Genomic DNA, 20,791 nt, shown 5'->3' with positions numbered 1-20,791 from the left:
TGCAGCTGGAGACCATCGCAAAGGTTCTCCAAAGAGAGTTCTCAGGCGTTGCCTGATTCGACAAAAACGCGAAGCCACGGCGAGGAAACAAGACACGCGGCTCTCTCACCGCGCCGCCGCCAACTCCCTCCATGCACTAAAAGGCCCGGACCCAGAAAGAGATTGATCTAAGAAACAGAGAGAAGCAAGGCATGTATATACATATATATATATATATATACATATATACATATATATACATATTTATATATACATATATATATATACATATATATATATATATACATATTTATATATACATATACATATACATATATATATATATATATATATATATATATATATATATATATATGTATACGGGGACCACGAGCGGGATAGGTAGTGGGGGTACCAGGCGCGAACGCCCTGCGGATATAAAAATATGCACTCCATGGAACGCTGCAAGAAGAAAGGCAGTCGAGAGGAAGGGTAAGTCGACTGCGATATTCGCGAAAACCAACAAAAGTTCGGTATGGCCAAAAATGTGCAAGGAGCTGGAGCCAGAAAGAGGTTGAGGAAGGAAGTGCCTGGCAGGCTTGAGGCGATCATGGATCAGCACGATGTCTGGAACAAATGTGTCCAGATACTGTGACACTCTCGCTCCTGAGGTCGCCACGCGACTTGCCTGCCTAGTGAGAAGAAAGACGCGTCCTATCGTCTTTAATTGGATAGGTTGAGCATGTTGCGGAACGGCCGTGCGTCCATTATTGTTAAATGCGACAAAACCCCCAGCAAACGCGAAGTTCTGGAAATGTCGACGACTCTCTGGAGGCCTCGGACAAACTCTGAGATGTACAGCTGCGCAAGAGAGCCGCCGTTAATTGTAAAGTGGGCAGCCAAACTTTCCGAATCTGTCTACGTGACAGCGGTCTCGCCATTCGAGGGTTCATGATCTATACACATACACATCAGTCTCAGTACAATTCGTCATCTCGACAAGGTCACATATTGGGCCATAAAAACACCCATAAAGAGAATACATATGTATACGCATTTCATACCTATATATATATATATATATATTATTTACGTGTATGCATATGTATGTAAAAGGTGTTGATATGTGTGGTGTATGTGCACGCACGCCCATGTGGGGCTTTTTTTTCGGGTTCCTCGTTGTCGCCGTGCCTGTAACCACCTGCGAGTTCTAAGTGAGCAACCTGAAAGAAAGTGACGCACCGCCTTAAAAAAAACGTTCTCTTTTCGTTCCTTCTCGGCTCTCCCCCTTCCCTGCGAGAACTCCACCATTCTGGGCAACAGTCGCTTTCTTCGCCTTTCAGCTTCTGTTTATTCGTTTTGCTCGCCCTCTCCTCTCTGTTCTCTCTTTATTCTTCGAAGTCGTGCCAGGGAAGTAAAGTCGCGTAGTGGAGAAGCCGAGAATTTCCCCTCACTGCATCCGCGTGTCGTCCATTGAAAGCACTCCCACTCCGACACCTGCGCTTCTCCCCCGGAGAGACAAACCAAATTCCCACCCTTTCAAAGCTTCACACCATCTCGACAAACAGGCTTCTGACACGACTGCTCTGGCTCTGGACGAGATCCTTCGAAGTTTGCTTCATGCATACCGCTGCTCGAATTTTCCTTCTCCACAAAGCCAGGAGCGTACGGAAACGGATATATATATATATATATATATATATATATATATATAATAGAGGCATGTAAGTGGGGATGTACAGATGTAGACGATTCTATTTAGTTTGCTTGACTTGAGAGTTTTTTGTCGAGAGAAAACAGTTGATGTAGACATGGCGAGACTTGCGAAGCGAGAGAGGACGTGTGTGGCTGTTGCATGCCACGGATGAGCAGAATTTTGCAAAAAAAGTGACGAAACGAGCGCATGCAGACGAGACTGATGCGTGGACAACTACAGGCAGAGAAAGGTCTGGCAGCGGTCGAGACGGACAAAGTTTCGGCAACGTTCAACCCCGAAAAATGACAAATCGACTCAAATCCTGCTCTCGTTCGTCTTCTCTCCATTCTCTTCCCCTTGCCACCGCTTTCTTCTCCTCGCTCGAGTATCTTCTCCTTCTCCCTAGAGTATCTTCTCCTTCTCGCTCAAGTATCTTCTTCCTCTCGCTCGAGTATCTTCTCCTTCTCGCTCGAGTGTCTTCTCCCTCTCACTCGAGTATCTTCTCCTTCTCGCTCAAGTATCTTCTTCCTCTCGCTCGGGTATCTTCTCCTTCTCGCTCGAGTGTCTTCTCCCTCTCACTCGAGTATCTTCTCCCTCTCGCTCGAGTATCTTCTCCCTCTCGCTCGGGTATCTTCTGCTTCTCCCTAGAGTATCTTCTCCTTCTCGCTCAAGTATCTTTTCCTCTTGCTCGAGTATCTTCTCCCTTCTCTTCCCTTTTCTCTCCCTTCCTCGCCGGTAGGTGTCGTTGTTTATTTCTCTTCTACATTAGATTTTGAGCCTGACTACGCCCTCGGAAATCGGTGTGTCTGTCGAGGGCTTCGCGCAGTGCGGCGGCAAACTGCTCGCGTCGCACAGCACAATCTCCACTCAAAAAGGAATCCGAGGCTTCCTCGGTTGCAGCCTTCACCGTGAGATTCAACTCGGGCACGTCGAGCGGCGTGAGCGTCAGCTGCATCTCACACAAATACAAAATCCTGAGCACCCACGCAAAGCCACGCAGAAGAAAGAACGAAAAAAAAAAGAATCAGGACAGACGAAAAGAGAAACCCTCTCCATTACATGCCTTTTTCTCAACAGAGGGAAAAACGAACGCGGGTTGAACGCGCTGTACGTACACCCCACACGCGTTTTTCCATCACGGAGCGCTAATATCTTTCCCTCGTCTTCAAGAATATGAGGGAAGCACATGACTTCTCATCTCGTTTGCGCGGCAAACCTAACGAGAATAAAAACGAGAGACGCTTCGTGGTGTCCCCTCCCGCACTTTCGTGCCTCCTCTGGCGGTTTGCGGGTCTCACCCGTCTTCATCTTTCCCGTAAAAGAACATTTTCAGGACGTCGCCAAGCACTCCGGAAGCCTGAGAAAAAGAGAGCGAAAACAAAAGACAAAACGTTAAGGAGCGATCTCGTTTTGAAAAGAGAACGATGGAACGTCGACGGATAATTCACTCTTGATCAGCGCGTCTCAACCTCCCCGCCTCCTCCCCCCTCCCCTCGATGCGCGTCTTAAAGAGTCCTTCTTCGTTTTCTCTCGTTGCCACGGAAAAAAAGGAAGTCTGTACACCTTTGGTAGAAACACAGCGAGAGACAAAGGATCTCTCTCCTGGTACTTTCTACGGATTGATTCTCTACGACCAGCGTGATTAATATTAAAAACAAACACACATGCCTATGTTTCTTGCGTCTGTCGATTGCTTGGGCTCCCATGCTGCAAAGCTACAAAGAAGGTGCGAATTTGGGAGGCTTTGAAACATATATATTTTTGACTGTGAGTGTCTGGGGAGAACTAGAGAGAGAAATCGACAGACCGGCACACAGCTCGTTTCTCCGGCGCCCTCTTGAAACGCCACTTTTTTGGCCTGCACACGGAGACGCTTCTCATTCACTTCGACGCCATTCCCTCGACATGCCTATCTCTCTCGTTTCTGCCGCTCTCTCTCTCGCGACATAGGCTGCATTGCCACAGTGCAACTAATCAACATTTGCCCGTATATATCATATATATATATATATATATTGATAGAGAGTTTCTATTAAGTAGGCGTGCTTGCAAATGCATCCTCAGTCTCTTTTTGCGTCATGGAGATGTCCGAGCAAAAGAACCAGGAGCCGAGGCCGCTTCACGGGGAGGGGGGGGGAGTTTTGTTGTGGTCCTGACCATGGTGAAGATGTTATTTTGCGTCGCGGCAGCCTCAAACGCCTCTCCGAGAGCCTCGAAATCCTCGGAAACGGAGAGGAAGGAAGAAAAATGGGGCGTCGCATGCGTTGCGTTCAGAGTCTGCACATCATCCGCCTCCTCCCACAGGCGTTGGAACATCGCGGAATCAAGCGTCACGGAGGCAGTGAGACTGAAAACGGAAAAGAAAGAAAAACAGATGAAAAAGAGAGGGAAACGCCGTGAAACGGTGGCCGCCAACGGGATGCAGAGTCAAAGAAGAAGCACGCGGAATAGAAGAGTAGAAGAGAGGAGAGAAGAACAGAGGAGAGCGAAGAGGAAGAAGCGAGAAGAGGAGCGACGACGAGAGAAGCGATAGACAGGACAGGTCTCCCTCGAGAAGAGACAAGAAACGTTTCTTTGGAGACACGACTATCTTCCGAGAAACGAACGCGAGAATGGCCGATCGAACGCCTGCGATCGAAACAGCGGAAGCTCCGCGGGACACGCACGACATGTCGCCGCGGAAGTGGAGAGGAATCCACTGAGGGAAAACGAGCGACAAAAAGGTAACGTGTGTAGCTAAAGCTATCTGTTCCTTCGCCAACTTTCGAGTGAAACCCCACCGGAGACGATCTGGGACGGAGGCCGCAAAGCCCGAGACCGGAGAGTCGCGCGAACCGAGGGGAGGAGAGTCTGAAAAAGAAAAAGTGTATGTGAGGGAGACAGCAGTGAAGAAAGAAGAGCGAGAACATGCACAGGAGAGATGCAGATCGAATACGCAGAGACCAGCGACAAAGACAGAAAGAGAAAGGGAGAAGAAATGAGAGAAAGGAAGAGGAAGAAAATCCTGCATGTGCTTTTTTCTAAATCGCACGTTCCTTTTGTTTTTCTCGCATTTCATTTCCCTCTCGCTTTTTTCTCACCTTCTCTCTTTCTGTCTGTCGGGTCAGCTCCAGCGTCCGTGTCGAGGGCGAGCAGCAAGTCTCCCACTTCGTTTCTTCCTGCTTTCCGTTCAAGTGAAGACATTCCCTGACGCGTACCTCTTCCTCCCCTGTCGCCAAAATCTCCTTCCCTCAACGCGATCAACTCCGCCTCTCTCTCTTCCCTCTCTCTCTCTTCTCTCTCTCTTTCTTCTCTCTCTCTCTCCGCTCTCTCTCTTTCTTTCCCTGCGATGCCCGCTTTGCCTCCGTCTAGCAACGCCTGCGACGAGGTCCTACGGTTCGTGGAAGAGGCGGAGGCGTCTCTGCGCGAAGGCGAGAATTTGCCGCCGAAGGGGATCGGCGACACGGAGAGGAAGGCCGAGCTAGGCAGCCGGTAGACGACGGCGAGGGAGTTGAACTCTTCAAGGAGTCGGTCTGCAAGCTCGCGTTCGGCCGAGGACTGCCGATTGCACAGCACGGACGAGCGAAAAAGAGGAATGCAAAAGAAGAAACAGGCGAAAGGCGACCCAGCGAGGAAACCGGGCACACCCTTTCGTGAGACAGAGAGAGAGAGGTAGGTGGGGAAGACTGGAAGAGAAGTGGACACGGCGAGAGATGGAGAATGCGAGGGAGACACTGCGAGAGACAGCGGGGGGGGAGGACAGCCGGAGAGAGAAACGTTTCTCCAAGAACTGACGCGATCTCTTATTTCCTAGGACCACTAGGTTCTGTTTCAGTTCCTTAAAGCGGCAGAAAGAGCGAGACGGAGCAAGACGGAGCGAGACGGAGAAAACCGGAGAGTGACGGCGAAAGAGAGAGCGAGACGGAGAAGACAGAGAGAGACGGGTAAGGGGAAGGGAAAGACGTGTTTCCAGTGGCGAGATGCCGTACCTCGAGCTCATCAGCAGGCGGAAGCGGCGTCGAGAGGATGCGGCGGGTTTCCTGCATCGAGAAGCCGCAAAAAGAGAGCAGGGAAAAGCGGGGAGAATGGCAAAGCTCGGCAACAGAAGCACGCGGAAAAGAAAGGATCCGGAACAAGTATTGGGGACTGGAAGCGAAAGAGAGGAAACGGGAGCAGCTAAGGTGCACACAGCGCGCCCCAACTCAGACACCGAGATACACAGAGGGGGTCTGAGATGAGCATTGGAGGGGAATTCGCAAAACAAAAAGCCTTGCCTTCAAACTGGTCTTCAGAAACCGGTAGTAGAAGAGCGCCTTGTCGTGAACGTCGGGGTTGGAAGTGTCGTTGATCGCCTGTAGAAAACAAGGGACGAAATCGTTTTTGCAAGTCTCGAAAAAAATGCAGAAAGAGAAAAAGCCACACCGACACAGCAGCCAGCTCCCCGTCGATTCCCCTGCGTCTAGAATATCTGTAACCTGTACCATATATACATAAATATATATATGTCGATATATGTATGTGCATATATGTAGATATATATGCAGACATGTGTGCGTATAAATATATGTCCTATTGTTATAGACAGGCACACACAGGTACAGACGCGCCCCTGAATCGAAAGGGGGCGACGAATCGTTCGCGACCGGAAAGCCGAAGGATGTGTGAATCGAAATCGTTTTCGGTGCACGCGATCCACAAAGAGCGATCTGATACGGTACGAATAACGAAGTCATCGCCACCGCTCGCGCGCGCGCAGCCCTACTCAGGGTCAAGGTGAAAAGAGAGACACGAACAAAGAGAGAAAAAGAAGACGAAAAGAAGAACTGCGAGAGTCACCTTCTCGAGGAGCTTGCCGAGTATGGGCTGCATTTCGCCGGGGTAGTGAAAGAAGCTCTTTGCCGCAGCCGTGAGGAGTTCGAGTCTGAGGAAGAAGAATGGGAGAAATGCAGACACATTGAGGCGCAAGCAACAAAAGGCAAACGAAGGAGGAAGAAGCGAAGGAGGGATACGCGAAGGAGGGAAGAGAGAAGAGAAGGGGACAAGAGAGAAGGGGGGGAGAAAGAGGGGAAAACAGGAAAGTGAAAGGCGCGTCGCGTTGGTTTTCTCCATTTCCTCACCGGACAATCGTTGGTTCTTCTTCGAATCGATCAACAATCTCTTCGAGTATGTACGCGGCGTCGTCGATGTCCTTGGCGAATTCACCTGGAAACAGAGGGGGAGGACGCGACTCTCTGTTTTGAAAAAAGGGATTTTTCGTGCTCGCCATAAAAGGCGGAGGATGCAAGGCGCCTTTGCCTCGTGTGGAGAGGGCGCATGATAGAAAAAGGAGAAAGACTCGACTTGCTACGTTGCCGGATTTCACACAGAAACAACCTTTTTCTCCTGAAAGCCTCTTCCGTTCCTCTTTGTCTCCCTCAAAGCCGTTCTTCTAATGCTCGTTCTCCTCAAGCCTCTTCACTCTGTTCCTTCTCAGGTCCCCTTTCTCTTTCTGTTCTTCTCCAGGAGACGAGCGACCGATGAGCAACGAGGCGCGCGGAGCGACCGTTGATTGACCGGAAAGAGAACAGAGACGCGGTCGACGGAAAGCAGAAAAGGGGGGAGAGACTTACCAATCATCCAAACGACAGCGGCAACGCCCTCGCCGTCCGAAAGACGCAACGCATGGATGCGGATGGCGTCAACGAGACGAGAAATCATCTGAAAAAAGAAGTGAGACACCCGAATCATCGCCAAAATGTCCCCACGTACACCTGAACACGCGCCGGCTCTTCCTTCTCTGGACACAACGAAACCCCATTCAATCGACGCATATGGAAATATACGCATATATATATATATATATATATATATGCATAAAAGTACGCTTTCACGTATCGGCACATATATACACACACAAGTACCACTTATATATATATATATATATATGTTGATTTGTTCCTCGAGGCGCATGCGTGTATTTGAATAACTGTGAGTATGAATGTGAAGGGCGGTAAAAGTGTTTCTGTGAAAAGCAGGTTTTCAGCTTTGTTTTTGAGGAGGACGCCTTCCGCAGCGCCTTGTACGCAATTCAGGTGTACCTTTGTGTACTTTCGGAGGATATCCCGAAGGATGACAAACGCGGCGGATGCGAGGAAATCTGCAACTTCCATCTCCACGAAGGACAGCAGCTGAGACGGAGATGCGCAGGGAAACGCAGGAAGGAAAGGATCGGAAGAGGGAATGAAAAACGCGAAAAAAGGAGGCGAAGAGAGGAGCACGACAAACAAGGCGGGGAGGGGAGAACTGCAGCCACGAAGAGGCGAGAGGATCTTCCCAATCAAGGTGCGCATACTGGCAAAGACGAAGACGAAAAAGACAAGACGCTGCACGAAGACGGAGCGGCGAAACGGTTAAGACGAGGGAGACGCGAGGAAGTGAAACGAGGAGGGCGAATTACGCGACGCGGGACGAGGAAAAAACGACAAGGAGAGCGCCAGGTGAATGAAGAGCAGAGCAGCTGGGAGAGTCAGAGGGGGCGAGTAGGGCCGAGGAAGCAAAGGGATTGCGGAAGAAAGGAGAGGAAAACGCCATACACACAATGTGACGCTGCTGACCCCCACAAGGGGAGACAGAGGAAGAAACAGGAGAAAGGGGGAGCAAAGCAAAAACGACAGAAACAACACTGAAAAGGATAAAGTCGTGCGAAGTAACAAGAAGCAAGAAAAAAAGAAACGAGAGTGAAGGAAAAAGGCGGAGGCTTTCCTTCGGGCGCACCAGAGTTACAACGTCGTCAGCGGCTGAAGGAATTTTGCATGCGATGACTCCAAGAGCCGCAAGGCTTTGTCGCGCGATGTCGGCATCGGCATCGCACACATACTCTCGCAGTTCCGCAATCATGTCCACGCAGTTTCGCTGACAAAAACAACACAAACAACACACACCGACCCTGTCTCTTTCACCCTCACAAAAGCAGCAATCGCTTCAGAGTTAACTTCATCTGTGCACAGACAGCGACGCACTGCAGAAGCCTCCTTATCGCCCTACGCAGAGAAATGTTTTTCCACGACTTTCGAGAGGGAGATGGAAGCGTGCGGATCGACATCGATACAAAAAAATACGTATATGCATGTTTTACATGCACAGAAGCGTGCATAAATACCCAAGCGCATATGCTTAAACATATATATATATATATATATATATATATCCTTTTACAAAGGCATGCACATACTGCAGCATACACCTACAACTCTATCCATAAATATCCATAAATATTCATATATATATATATATATATATATATATACTGCTGCGTATACCTACAGCTGTACCTGTAAGCATGTAGATAGGTAGAAGGATACGTTTGTGCATGGAGAAGTGTGTGTTGTGACTTACCTCGGTGGCAATAGCGGTGAGCGTTTGGAGCTTCGTTGACTTTAAGTAGGAAGGATCGGTGTAGCGACAGAAAAGCTGCCGGCTTTCGCCTGCAAAGACCTCAACGGCATCGGGGCCTCCTGCGCGCACCACGGAAAGCAAGAGAAGAGAAGATACGCATCCGAGAAGGAAGCTCTCCGCAGACAGGGAAGCGAGAAAGCGCCTTTCCGACCGTCTGAGGAGGAACGCAGAAACGGAAAGAGAATTTCCCGCCGACGTCCTCGCAGAGCCGCTGTCGCGAACAGCCGGACACAGCTCGACCGGCCCAACAGAGGACGGGAAGGAAACAAACACTTCGTCGACTGCTGCCGAGGGAGCAGGAGGCCGGTCTGTTGCCCCCCTCGAGATGGGCGGGTTTTTTCAGCGTCTTTTTTCCCGCTTCTGCATGCGCCTGCCGCTCTCTCCGCTTTGCTTCTCTTCCATGTGTCCAGAGGTCGGGAAGGAAACGACAAGGAGAAATCTAACGAAAGGAAAGGTCGAAACAGCCCAAACCTAAAAGGCGAAACCTAAACAGGGAGAGGCCTACAGGACGGATTGGTCTGACAGACGAAAGACTAGAAGAGGTGGAGGACAGGAGCAGGAGCCTTCCCCATACGGCGAACAAGTTTCGAACCTTGTCTCGCTTACCTGTTTGAACGATGAGGAGAATGTGGCGAAGAATGGTATGTGCGATCTCGGGATAGCCTGTCGTCGCCAGCGTCAACAGGGGCGGCTTTAGCCGGCGGTAGACTTGTCTACGCAACTCGTCGTTTCCCCGTGTTAATTCGAGGAAACAATTTGAACACCCCTGTGAAGGAAAAGGCGCTCGAGACGCAGGCAAGATCCGGAGTCCAGAGAGAGCTACGCGCCGCCTCAGTCGACACGATTGCAGGGATACACAGGATCGCGAAAGAATCGAAATGTGAGAGAGGAAGGCGAGAGCTGCGTGTGTTTCTCGAAAGGTGACAAATGCACGTCGGCGTGGGCCTCAATACAGCCGCAAAGAATCGGAGAGGTCCAAAGGAGTGCACGAGTGTCTGCTGGATGTGTCCTTGCCCATGAGTGTTGACTGGTCAGCCTTCGCTGTCCAGAGCGCGGAGGCAGCCTATCTTCAACCCTGCCTCTGGAGACGCCCGTCGTTTTCCTTTCTCGCTTCTCTGGCCGTTTACCAGAACGACGGCTGCAGACGAGCTCGTAAGTTTGTCGTCGAGGATGTTCATGATGTCGAACGTCTCTTCCTCCGTCTCTGGCTGGTAGGAGGCGACCAAGTTCAAAACGACGCAAACGCCCCACTCGGAGAATCGCTTGATCCTGAAACCAGCGTTCGGCACATCCGCGTGAAGACTCACAAGAAACAAGAGTCTCGACAGACACGTGGCCGAGCTATCTGCAGCTCGCGAGCGGCCTCGGAACCGGTCTCCAGCACTCTTTGTGAGCCTAGCAATACCTCTCTCTCCTGTCTCGTAACGCGCCTGGATCAGTCTTCACTTCTGTCCTCAGTCGGTTCAAGCGCCTGGCCGTTTCCCACAAGAGTGAAAGGCCAGAACGCGAGAGGAAAGCCTTCGTGGAAAGAGACACTCTTGCGCGGGCTTGCATGGCGCCCCGCTCTGGAGGGGGGCGATCGCGGAAGCGGTTTCTTGCAGCCTCTTATTTTTTCAAGTGGAAACGGCGCGGGAGGCACCCTCTTTCCGCGCATGTTTCGCTGCTTGAAACAGACCGAGTCGAGAAGTGACGGAAGCGATTGCCCGGCAGTACCTGTTCAAGAAGTGAGTTGCGATTTTCTTCGTCACCTGCAAGCCACCAGTCTCTGCATCGACCTCGTTCAAGGCGCAGACGGCGTTTATTGCAACCTAAGAGGGAAGAAGAGCGGCCGAGAACGGAGAAACGGACCGGTGTCGAGACGAGAGAAACGCACAGACAGCAACGCGGAAAAAAGAGCGGAACACGACTCGCATCGGTGGAAAGAGATGGAAGCGCATGCGCCGACGCGACCGCAGCAAAGCGTCTCTCGTGCGAACGCTGAAGAAGGCAAATCGCGCAGCTCTAGCACGGCCTGTCTAGCTCGTGGAACCTTCGGGTTTTAGGTTCCCACTTTTCAGTAAAGGGGGCTGCCGGGTGGGACGCCGCGGCCGGAGTTTAACCGATGACTTTTCCACCTGAGCTTTTTCACCTGAGGATCATCGTCGAAAAGAGCCTCGTCGAGTCGCTGACGAATGTCGTCGATGCGCTGCCGCGTGCTCTCCTCGTCAGTCGACATCACCTCCTGTAGCAACTTGCAAACTTTCAGCATGCCTAGGGAAGGAGACAGAGACGCGAAAAAGCAAAGAAGAACAGCAACTGCATGTCGACAGGCAGCCACGAGCGAAAGAGAGGAAAGAGAAAAACAGAGACAAGTACACGGAGAAAGAGTAGAGAGCCGAAAACAAAAGAGAGAGAAAACAAGATGAACGGAAGATGGAGACACGGCAGGAGGAACGCGAAGACCAGAAAAATAACGAAAAAAGGAGGGAGGCTTCTTCCAGAGGCGAGGGAGGAAGGGAAAACGCTTCCAAGCTTGTCGCATCAGGCGCAGAAACCGAGAGAAAGGACGAGAAAAACGATGAAGGGAAGAGACGACGGAGACGCGGAAAGACGGGGCGAAGTCTAGGGAGGAACGAGGAGCTCAAAAAGGCAGGAACGAGAGACACGAGGGAGCCGCAAAACACGCAGAAATGCCAGCACGCTTCTTCTTCCACACGAGCCGCGTTTGTTTTCTGTCCAGCGTTCCGTCTCCTCTACTCTCTCTCTGTCTCCTCTGCTGTCTCCTCTACTGTCTCCTATTTCGAGGGGACTTACCCATGACGGCCGCGCGGCGCACGTAGGGGCTGGCGTCGGCCATGCCTTTCCGCGCGGCAGGCTCGATGTACTCGAGCATGCAGCTCAGCCTGAAAATCGGAAAGCGGGGAGGGCCAAGAGGATGCTGGGAAAACGGACACGCCGCTGCGCAAACAGGAAGTCAATGTCGCCGGCGCGACGAGTCCCTCCGTCTCCTGTTCTCCCGCCACTTCCGCATGGCGCAAGGATCCAACAAACAGAAAGCAACCTCCTCCCTAGCACCATATGAATTCAAGTACCTATATATGCTTAGACGCGTTCACGCATATCTGTGCATGCCGACAGATGTACAGATGCGTATACAGGGGTACTTCCATGTCGATAGGGATCAAACGGAAGAGGGAGGCACATGCTTTCACGAATATGTACGTATGCAGGTATGCACAAAAGTGTACACATGTGCATGTATATGTCTGTTTTAGGCTTGACAGCCACGAGCCGAGTTGGATGCCCAGAAACCTCCGAGGCGACCTTGCTCCGCGGTGACTGTCAGGTGCCCATCTATGTGGAACGACGCTGCGCTCAAAGCGAGACAAAAGGCGAAAAAGTAAAGTCTGTCGAGCTCAGAGGAAGCTCGACTGCGGTTCTTCCGTTTTTCTTCCCGCGGGCGTTCCTCAACTTTGCAAGTATCTTTTTTTCGATTCCTTTTCCGTCTGACAGTCCACCCTGGATGTCTCTCCTCGGAGCTTTGCCGCCTCCGCGGTAGGCGTTCTCTCTACGTCGGCGTTCCCACCTCAGAGAGCAGAGACTCCGGAGTGCAAGGCCTCGGAGTCGCGGATCTTCGTCGTTGCAGTCTTTCTGGAAAGTGTTGATCGCAAGGAGAGAAAGAGAGGGATTGGTGTCTGCGCATCGCACGCACGCAACACCCGCAAGGACATTCACAGCGTAGCCTTGCGTCTTTCGGTAAAACGGCCCGCACTTGCGATAGATGCACGCATCTTGGAGGGCTGCACATGAGTGGCGAAATGTCAATCAAGCACGCGAAGTTTACACTTTCCAGCGGGCGTTAACGACTCGAACCTTTTGCAATCTCCACACGCGCCCCTGCCACAAAACCCGAGTCCAGTGCGTTTGCTCTTCCTCTCTCTCGCTCTCCAAATGACCCGAAGCATCGTCGGGCATGCGCGCATGCACGGCATGCAAGGGAAACGACAGATCTATCCCAGTGCATGCACAGCGCCTGCGGGCACCAGCGAAACCTAAACCTGACTGGATTTCAAAGAACGCGGGATCGTGAGCAGCGAACAAGCCCCAAGTTGTGTGTCTGTTTCCGTCTGTCGGGCTCTCAGAGAACAGACGTTTGCACGTTTTCCGATGATCGCTGCTAGGGGGCGTCCACAGCCCGCCTCGCTCTGTGTGGCCTCCGGACCTGCGTAGTTCGTGAGGTACTGATAAATCATTTTCTTCTGGACGAGATCCGCGGTGGAGGCAAGCATCACCACGTCGGCAAAGAGGCGACTGACATCCAGGCCAACTGTCATGTAGGCGATCAACTTTTTGAGAGCGTCGCGCTGCTTTCCCACGTCCCGCTCAGTCGGCAAGCTCCGCAACACCTGTCGCAGCTCGTAGAGCTCCCCCTGCGAACAAGAGAGAAGAATGAGAAGGAATAAACCGAAAGGTAGAGAAAGGAATAAACCGACAGGTAGAGAACGGAATAAACCGAAGCGTGTGGCAAGAGAGCGAAGAAACGAAAAAACGGGAAGAAGAGAAGAGAGCAGGGGCAGGCAAAAGATTTCGGCGAAGCAGAGAAGCGGGAGAGGAAGCGGGAGAGGAAGCGAGAGATAGAAGGAGACTCAAGGAGACAGAGGAGAAAGGGAGAAGAGAGGCGGAACGAGAAGTAATGAGGGAGAGAGGAGAGGACGAACCGCGCAGCAGGGGAGATGGACACAGAAACAGGAAACCAACGACTCCCGGAAGGGAAAACATCCCGAGGCGGCAGAGCGGAGCATTGGGGCATGGATCCACAGGCACGGAAAACAGCAGCTTGCTCCTTTTGAGCCCGCCGGTACGGCACTGCTTCCTCGCTTTTCCTGTCTAAATTCACGACTTTTCTGCCGATCTCATGCCTCCAGTCTCCCTCTGGTTCTACCCTTCTCTCTGCGCAGGCAACGCACATGCATACTTGCGTGTAGACAGATCGATATAGACCGACGGATATAGATAGAGAGATAGTAGATACATGTAGAGAGGAAGATATGCATACGCATGCAGAGGTATTCGCGCCTCCAGGCGTAAGTGTGCGTAGGAGAGACTTTGAGACACGGGGCAAGATTCCGCGTGTGTGCATTTGCTCTCCAGGTTTTTCGAAAATTTTCCTACCCTCTTCTGATCGACGAAGAACTGTGGACCTGCCGGCGGTCGCGGGTCACCGGCGTGGAGCGCCGGAGGCGGGGGAGGAGCGGGGGGAGGGACGGAGGCCATGCTGCCGTTTTGCTAAGAGCGAGAAGGAGAATCCGAGACTGCTTGATTCGACAGGAAGCTCGGAGCGTCGCTCGTTAAACCCGCTGGTTTATGCGCGTCTCTCGTCTTAAAAGACGAACGCGCGCTGCCACGGGGCACCGAAGCCGGAGAGGGATGAAGCTTGCGACAGAAAAAACGCGAGAGAGGGCGAGGCACAGGCAGACGCGCAGGATACATGGAAAGAAAGACGAAGAGGTGGGAAACTGAGCAACACAGAGGGGAAATGCGGAGAGAGAAACGGGGCAAGCTGGAGAACTCAAGATGGACACGGGACAGGCAGGAGAAAGGAGGGGCAAAGAAGGCAGCGAAGGAAGGGAGAAAGGAGGAGGAAGGAAGACAGAGAAAGAAAGGGGAAAGAAGACCGAGAAAGAAGGCGGAGAGCAGACAGAGAAAAAACGGGGAAAGAAGCAAAGAATGAAGAGGCGTTAGGCCTCGCTCACTGGTCGAGAGGACCCGGCGCTCTCAAACGCGAGAAGAGCGGCAGGCGGGGGTAAAACCGCGGATGCCGTTGCAACCCCACTCTCCCTGTACACCTCCCGTCGGCATCTCCGATCTCCCCTGTGGATTTGTTCGCAAACAGGTATATAGAGGTACACGAAACGGCGCTTCTCGGGGCGGCCACAGAAAACTCTCTTTGTCAGTAGCTCCTCAATCCAAGTCATCGTCCGATGGGCACAAGAAAGAGGCAAGTGCGAGAGACAAGGTGTAGTGTGGCGCGGATGAAATGCGGCGCCGGCGAACGCCCGCGCATTCGCGTGTTTAACAGAGGAGGGGAAAGGCGTTGGCTGGACGAGGCGGGGTCTCGAAAAACTGAAGGCGAAAAACCGAAGGATTCCGCTGCATGCGCAACTGCCCAGACAGCAGAAAGCTCCCGGTTTGCCCGTGCGAGAGCGGCGAGAGTCGCCGCAGAAGATCGACGAGGAACACTCGGTGAACGACGGGGAAGAAGCAAGCGGATAAGACAGGAGGAAAGACCGACGGAAGAGGGCCAGAAGAAACTCCCGAGAGAGTCGCGAATCCTCTACTGGCCCGCGTAGAGGCCGCTGTAGCCGGGACCGTGAGGAATCCTTCAGCGAAACTGGAGATGTGTGTAAAGAGGGACTCAGCAGGTAGAAGTTTTGTCAAGACAAGCAGGCGACGGCTGTAAGGGCGAGAAAGGGTACAAAAAGTCTAAGAAAGGAGAAACGGCTGCGACTGCGCGTTTGCTCGTCCCCTGCATGCAGCGGTGCTTGCAAAACGAAGCAGCTTTTGCGTGACACACACACACACACCTAACGCTAGGAGGCCGAAAAGGAGAAACTGGATCGGTAAAGAAGCCTTTCAGGGCCCGGGTTAACACCAGTTGGCTGAGTCCACGGAAACCTCTCCGTGTCTTGTATCACCACAGATCAGCAATTCACGAACGAAGCGGTCTCAAAGACACGTCACATGCAGAACCTGGACAGCAGGCGTGGAGAGGATCGCATGCGGCACTTTTTTCCGCCGACAATAAAGAGGTAAGGCGGGTTTTGACACGTGTCTCGTAGTCCATCCCTCGAAACAGAGACAGGGGAAAACGCGTTCCTCTCCTGGAACCGAACGCCGCGACGCATGCACCGAATTGGCTGACGTGCCGCGCAGATCAGTGCAGGAAAGCAACTCCTCTCCTCTGCGAACGGAGGAGTCTAACCGACGCATTGTAATCGAACAGTGCGTGTTGGTACTACGGGTTTCTCTACTGTAGCACTCGAGGTGATCAGCCCGAGATGGTCTATTCAGTGAAACCCAAATAACAAGCTGAAGCGAAGAAAGACGAGACTTCTGGAGTGGGGAACGAGGCCTAGTGGCAACGCTCGCCCCAATGTCAGTATGTACCGGGTGTCCGCTCCGTTGTGTATCCACGGAAAACGATCCGCCAGGATCCCTGGTTTATACAAACGACCTTTTTCTGGGGAGAGAGCACGCAATTTCTTGATGGAAATCCCTGTCTGATATGTGCCGACACAGTCGTGGCACTGTCATCCCTCGCGACGCCCTGTCATCCCTCGCGACGCCCCGTCACACAACAGAAATTTAGTATTTTTTAAATCTTTTGATGAAAGGTTATCGTCGCTCCCACGGTCTGTATTAAGTTCACATAAGACGTATCCCGTGTAATGTTTGATACAAAACTGACGAGGCGAAAAGCGGAACCGATGATGACGCAGTCCTAAAGGAACCTGCTAACTGCACGCAGTTGTTGCTGAAAGGTACTTCAACTGGTGAAACAGGAAATGGGCGCCACGACAAATTCTGCCACCGGAATGGCTGCCTGCGACGCCACACGGAAGCATATGCTTTGCCTTGCTGTTGTCGCTAAGCAATGGCGTATGATCTCTAATCGATACGGCATCTGGTCCGGCGAACCGCGACGACAGGCAACAGCTGCGGAACGGCATCAGTACGCGTGACAGACGTACAGGAGGATGCAGGAGTAGTTTCTTCCTGTTTACACTCACCTTTCCTACACAACATGCTTTCAGGCTTCATTCACTCTCTTAAAGGCGTTCTCTTTTCTGGTGCATTCGTCTCGAGCCCCGGGAACCGGTTCCCGACTCAGCACAATCGGTGGACGGGACTGTAAATAAATTCAGTTTTGTCGCCTCAGCACAGGTTGTCAGCTCTGCGATCGAGGAAAGAAGAAGTGCCGTACAAAGGAAACCGGGCATGGTGAAGTGGCTTTCAGTGTACCTGCGTATTCACGCGAAACACAACTGCTTTGCGACTGGCGTTAGCCTCCCTCAGCAGCCGTGCTACTGATATGGAATTGCCGCAAACTGAAACTCGCCACTCGCTAGATCCAGCGAGAAATTGTCTCGTACCTCCCAGAGTTGACATATTCAGTTGGCATACTCTGATTATGAGGGGACAGGCGGTGTCTTCGCGTCATGTGGAAGACAAACCTATTCTCATATCTTAGCAGGAAAAGCGAGCTAGCACAAGACAAGTGAAAGCCTTTCTCTGCCGTGTCTCCTTATGGATATAGAGTCAAAAGAGAAACTTCTGCTCAAATGTTTAGGGAGCGGAGCGAGTGTCTCCACGGTAAAGCTGAGTACGGACATCGGAAAGCGATCCTCGCCGGTACATCATTCGCGGCCTAGCAGCCATAATTTTCGTTTGGTGTATGGGACCTTCCCAATCTGACATGTTACAGGTTTTCGCGCAATACTCCAGACTGTAAACGTTAGGGTCGTGATTCTTGTAGTCCCATTTTACCTCGAGCCGACCCTGGCTGTCGGACGGCGACAACAGGGTTGTCTGTGTCCCAGTCTTCTTTTTCAGAAAACACCAACAAGCGCTCCACTGTATGTCTAGACTGCGGGGTGTCCCGTCACGAGGCGTCAGCTGTGGAGCGTCCGTTCAACTCGTTGTCGGTCACCTTGTGAGTGGCGGCTCTTGCGTTCCCCTCCGCCCAATACGGGCTTTGGAGAAGATGTGCGGAATCCAACCTAACCTGGACGTATCGCAGGACGGTTAGGTTCTCTCCGAAAACATACATGCAGCGCTGTGGCGGTCGAGATAACGCCGAACCCCATTGCGTGGCACGCTTTCTGTCACGGTAAGACTTTCCGCCCGTTCCTACTGCAAAGCCGTGCTGAGCTTTTCGCTGGATTTGTATCAAGAGGAAATGCCGTACAACGCCAAGCTCAGGGCCTCCGAAAAGGAACTGAGAGAGCGCGGGGCTGCTCGTGCAACACCACTTGCCGTGGCGGAAGCCTGTGGTATCGCACGGCAACGTCGTCCCGCTTTGCCGGCGGAAACCGTCATCGCACCATCCATCTTTAGCCGTCCGGGTGCGGCAAATTTCAAGTTGCTCTCCACTTCTGCAAAACTTCCTTGTCAAATTCTAATGTGTATCGAGGGTTACCCACACCTGGACACGCTTCCTTCTGTACCGAAGTTTTTCCCGGCGTTCTGCGTGACCAGAACCTGCACGGCCGAGCAGCAAGCTAGTCAGCCACATTGGGTTTGTGAGCACAGTCCCAGGAGGCACCCTGGTCGCGCGTCCACTCGTTTTTGTTGTCCCTTTTTTCAGGTCGTTTTTTTTTTTGCGAAAGCGGTTGCAAACTGGAAAGCCAGCTGCGGCCGCCTAGTCTTTTTGGGTTTTCACAAGTCTACATTTCGACCAGAGTAACGTGGGATTGAGGCCGCAGTTGCCACGCGAGGTCTACCCACGCGTTCGACGGAGTTTGCTGGAGCTGCATACACTAAATGATCCTACCCCATATCTCTATCTAATGCATCAATTTTAAAGCGTGGCCTTTCATTGAGGAACCAAATCGTTTTTCCCTATCTGTTCTGCTTCTTACACCGTCCTGCTCAACGTGCTTTCTCCGAAATCCGGACTTCGAGACACACCGTCGTTCGCGTGCCGCCGCAAAAAGTCCTTTGCGGGTTGACAGTGCGCAGTCGTTAGGGAAGACAGAACTCCATTCCAGCGACGCGGTTTTCGCAGTTTTCTGCGTGCGATAGCCAGAGGAGACCAGATAAGGTGTCTTTTTGTGGCTACGTTCGGTAGAGAGGCTGCTCTTCAGCTAAACAGGGGATATATATCCATCGCCCCTGAGACCCCCCGAGCCAAAATCAGGGTCGAGCACTGCCCTCACTTCCTCAAAGTGAGTGTGCCTCAAAAGAACACGCCTCAAGAAATCTTGTTACCATGGCAACTCCTTACCCTCCCCAGTACGCGTACCCCGCTGCGGAATCCGAAGCCTGGGGTGACGCTCAGCGGGGTTACGCGCAGATGCAGAACGAGGGCTATTACCAGCAACAGTACGCTGGCCAGGAAAGTTGGCAGACTGGCTACTACGGCCAAGACGGTCAAGCAGCGCAGAACTTTTCTCAGCCGGCCATGGAGCAGGAGACTCTGAACCAAGATCAGCTTCGCCAGCAGTATGAGCAAATGCAGCAAGAGTACGAGCAACAGTGTGCTCAGCAAGCGTGGAGCGAGCAGTCTGGCGAGGCCCCCGAAGAAATGTCTCCCCTGTCCAACAGCGTGTATCTGCCGCAGCCTGCAATGTTTGGTCACATGACAAAACCAATTCCCCAAGCGCGTTTCCATGCCGGTTACCACTACGCTCCGGGGATCAGCGTCCACTACAATTACTATGAGGCCGCGGAATACACGGCTCGGTTGGAGAAGGATCGGCAGGAAGCCGCCGAGAAGCAAGACGAGAAAGAGGGAGAAAAGGGAGACAGAAAAGAGAGCACCGAGAAACAGGAAGAACAGGCTCTGAAGCCTCTGATCACGTCCAAGCACAGACTCTCCTCGGGACAAGCCTATGTGAACTAATCCACTGTGCCTTTCTTCGCCCGCGCTCTCAGCGGACAAATATCTCCTGCAGAATTGCAGTGGATGGTCTAGGCCTGCGTTAGGGACGACGTGTCGAGTCCAAAACCACTCCCCAATGATCACGCGTACTGTGGCGCTACTTTTGCCTCTCTCCTGGACTCTGCGCGGTGACTTCACCGTTTTCCATGAAAGGGTGACTTCTCAAAGACACCCGGCACCCACTGCACCGCCGCTTTCCATTTTGAGCACCTCTCGTGTAAAACACTTGAAAAGGGAGTTTTTATGGAAGGGGGTGGGGACCATGCAAACCGCCTATTCGCCCTCTTAACAGAGTACATGAAAATGTTTCCTGAGTGGCAACGCTCGACCGGACGGTGCTCGAACCTTCCTCGCAGTGCAATTTGATCTGTCGCTATGCTGGAGGATTTTTCTCGGATTTGTCGACTCTAACCATTTTATGAACACCAGACTCTCACCGTACAGCCCTGATGTCAATCTAAGAATTTGCTTTTCCACGAGGTTCCAAGTGAATTTAAGGCTTCGACTCTGGACACGGGCGCGCAGAGCTGTCGCAGAGAACGTTATTCGACTGCGGCCATTTCGTTCCACTTCTTGTGGTAGATAAACAGAACCCCAGTGCACAGAACCTTGCGTATGCTACACGACAGAGACTCTACTTCTCCAGGACCCCACGTGCAGCGGCAGAACCGATCTAATGACCCCGTAGTACTCGCGCGCGCGTCGACTTTCCTATCACACACTCAGGAGTGCTTTCTTTTCAGAGAAAATTTCCGTCGGTACGGACACCCGCCTAAAAGCAGGTTACGCCACTTTCATCCACAGGGTTGGGTAACACAAGCCGAGGCAATTCGCGTTTTTTTGTGATCCAAGAAAAGCGCACTTTTGATTGCTGTTGTCGAAGCCGAGGCGGTTCTATCATCTGGTGCGGCGTGTCGACCAAAGGGTAGACCGTGGCCGGCGCAAGGCGTGCCTTCCAACCAAAACGGGGTCTCCAATCGAGGAGCGTGACACCATTCCCGAGGATCACTTGTGTAGACGAATTCCTTAGCCTCAAAGCCGTGTCAGTGCACCTACATGGG

At 52.3% G+C, this 20,791-nt stretch overlaps 2 protein-coding genes across 2 annotated transcripts; one reads left to right on the top strand and one right to left on the bottom strand.

Moving 5' to 3' along the window:
- Positions 1–2,435: 2,435 nt before the first annotated feature.
- On the bottom strand, positions 2,436–14,341 carry NCLIV_039630 (putative beta-adaptin-like protein; the record flags this gene model as incomplete). Its single annotated transcript, XM_003880872.1, has 20 exons — positions 2,436–2,649; positions 2,974–3,032; positions 3,833–4,022; positions 4,456–4,525; positions 4,756–5,212; positions 5,644–5,694; positions 6,491–6,575; positions 6,772–6,856; positions 7,264–7,351; positions 7,732–7,821; positions 8,408–8,545; positions 9,029–9,147; positions 9,695–9,854; positions 10,216–10,357; positions 10,802–10,896; positions 11,217–11,338; positions 11,882–11,970; positions 12,654–12,762; positions 13,290–13,497; positions 14,240–14,341. 20 exons carry the CDS (start codon positions 14,339–14,341, stop codon positions 2,436–2,438), a joined length of 2,673 nt encoding a protein of 890 aa, XP_003880921.1.
- Positions 14,342–19,058: 4,717 nt separating this feature from the next.
- On the top strand, positions 19,059–19,691 carry NCLIV_039620 (conserved hypothetical protein; the record flags this gene model as incomplete). The annotated part of the gene is made up of 1 exon (XM_003880871.1): positions 19,059–19,691. One exon carries the CDS (start codon positions 19,059–19,061, stop codon positions 19,689–19,691), a length of 633 nt encoding a protein of 210 aa, XP_003880920.1.
- Positions 19,692–20,791: the final 1,100 nt, after the last annotated feature.

Source organism: Neospora caninum, chromosome IX (assembly GCF_000208865.1).
Source record: "Neospora caninum Liverpool complete genome, chromosome IX".
In the NCBI taxonomy this organism is placed as follows: Eukaryota; Apicomplexa; class Conoidasida; order Eucoccidiorida; family Sarcocystidae; genus Neospora; species Neospora caninum.
Note: the sequence above shows the minus strand (reverse complement) of the source record. Positions and strands in the feature narration are given on the sequence as shown.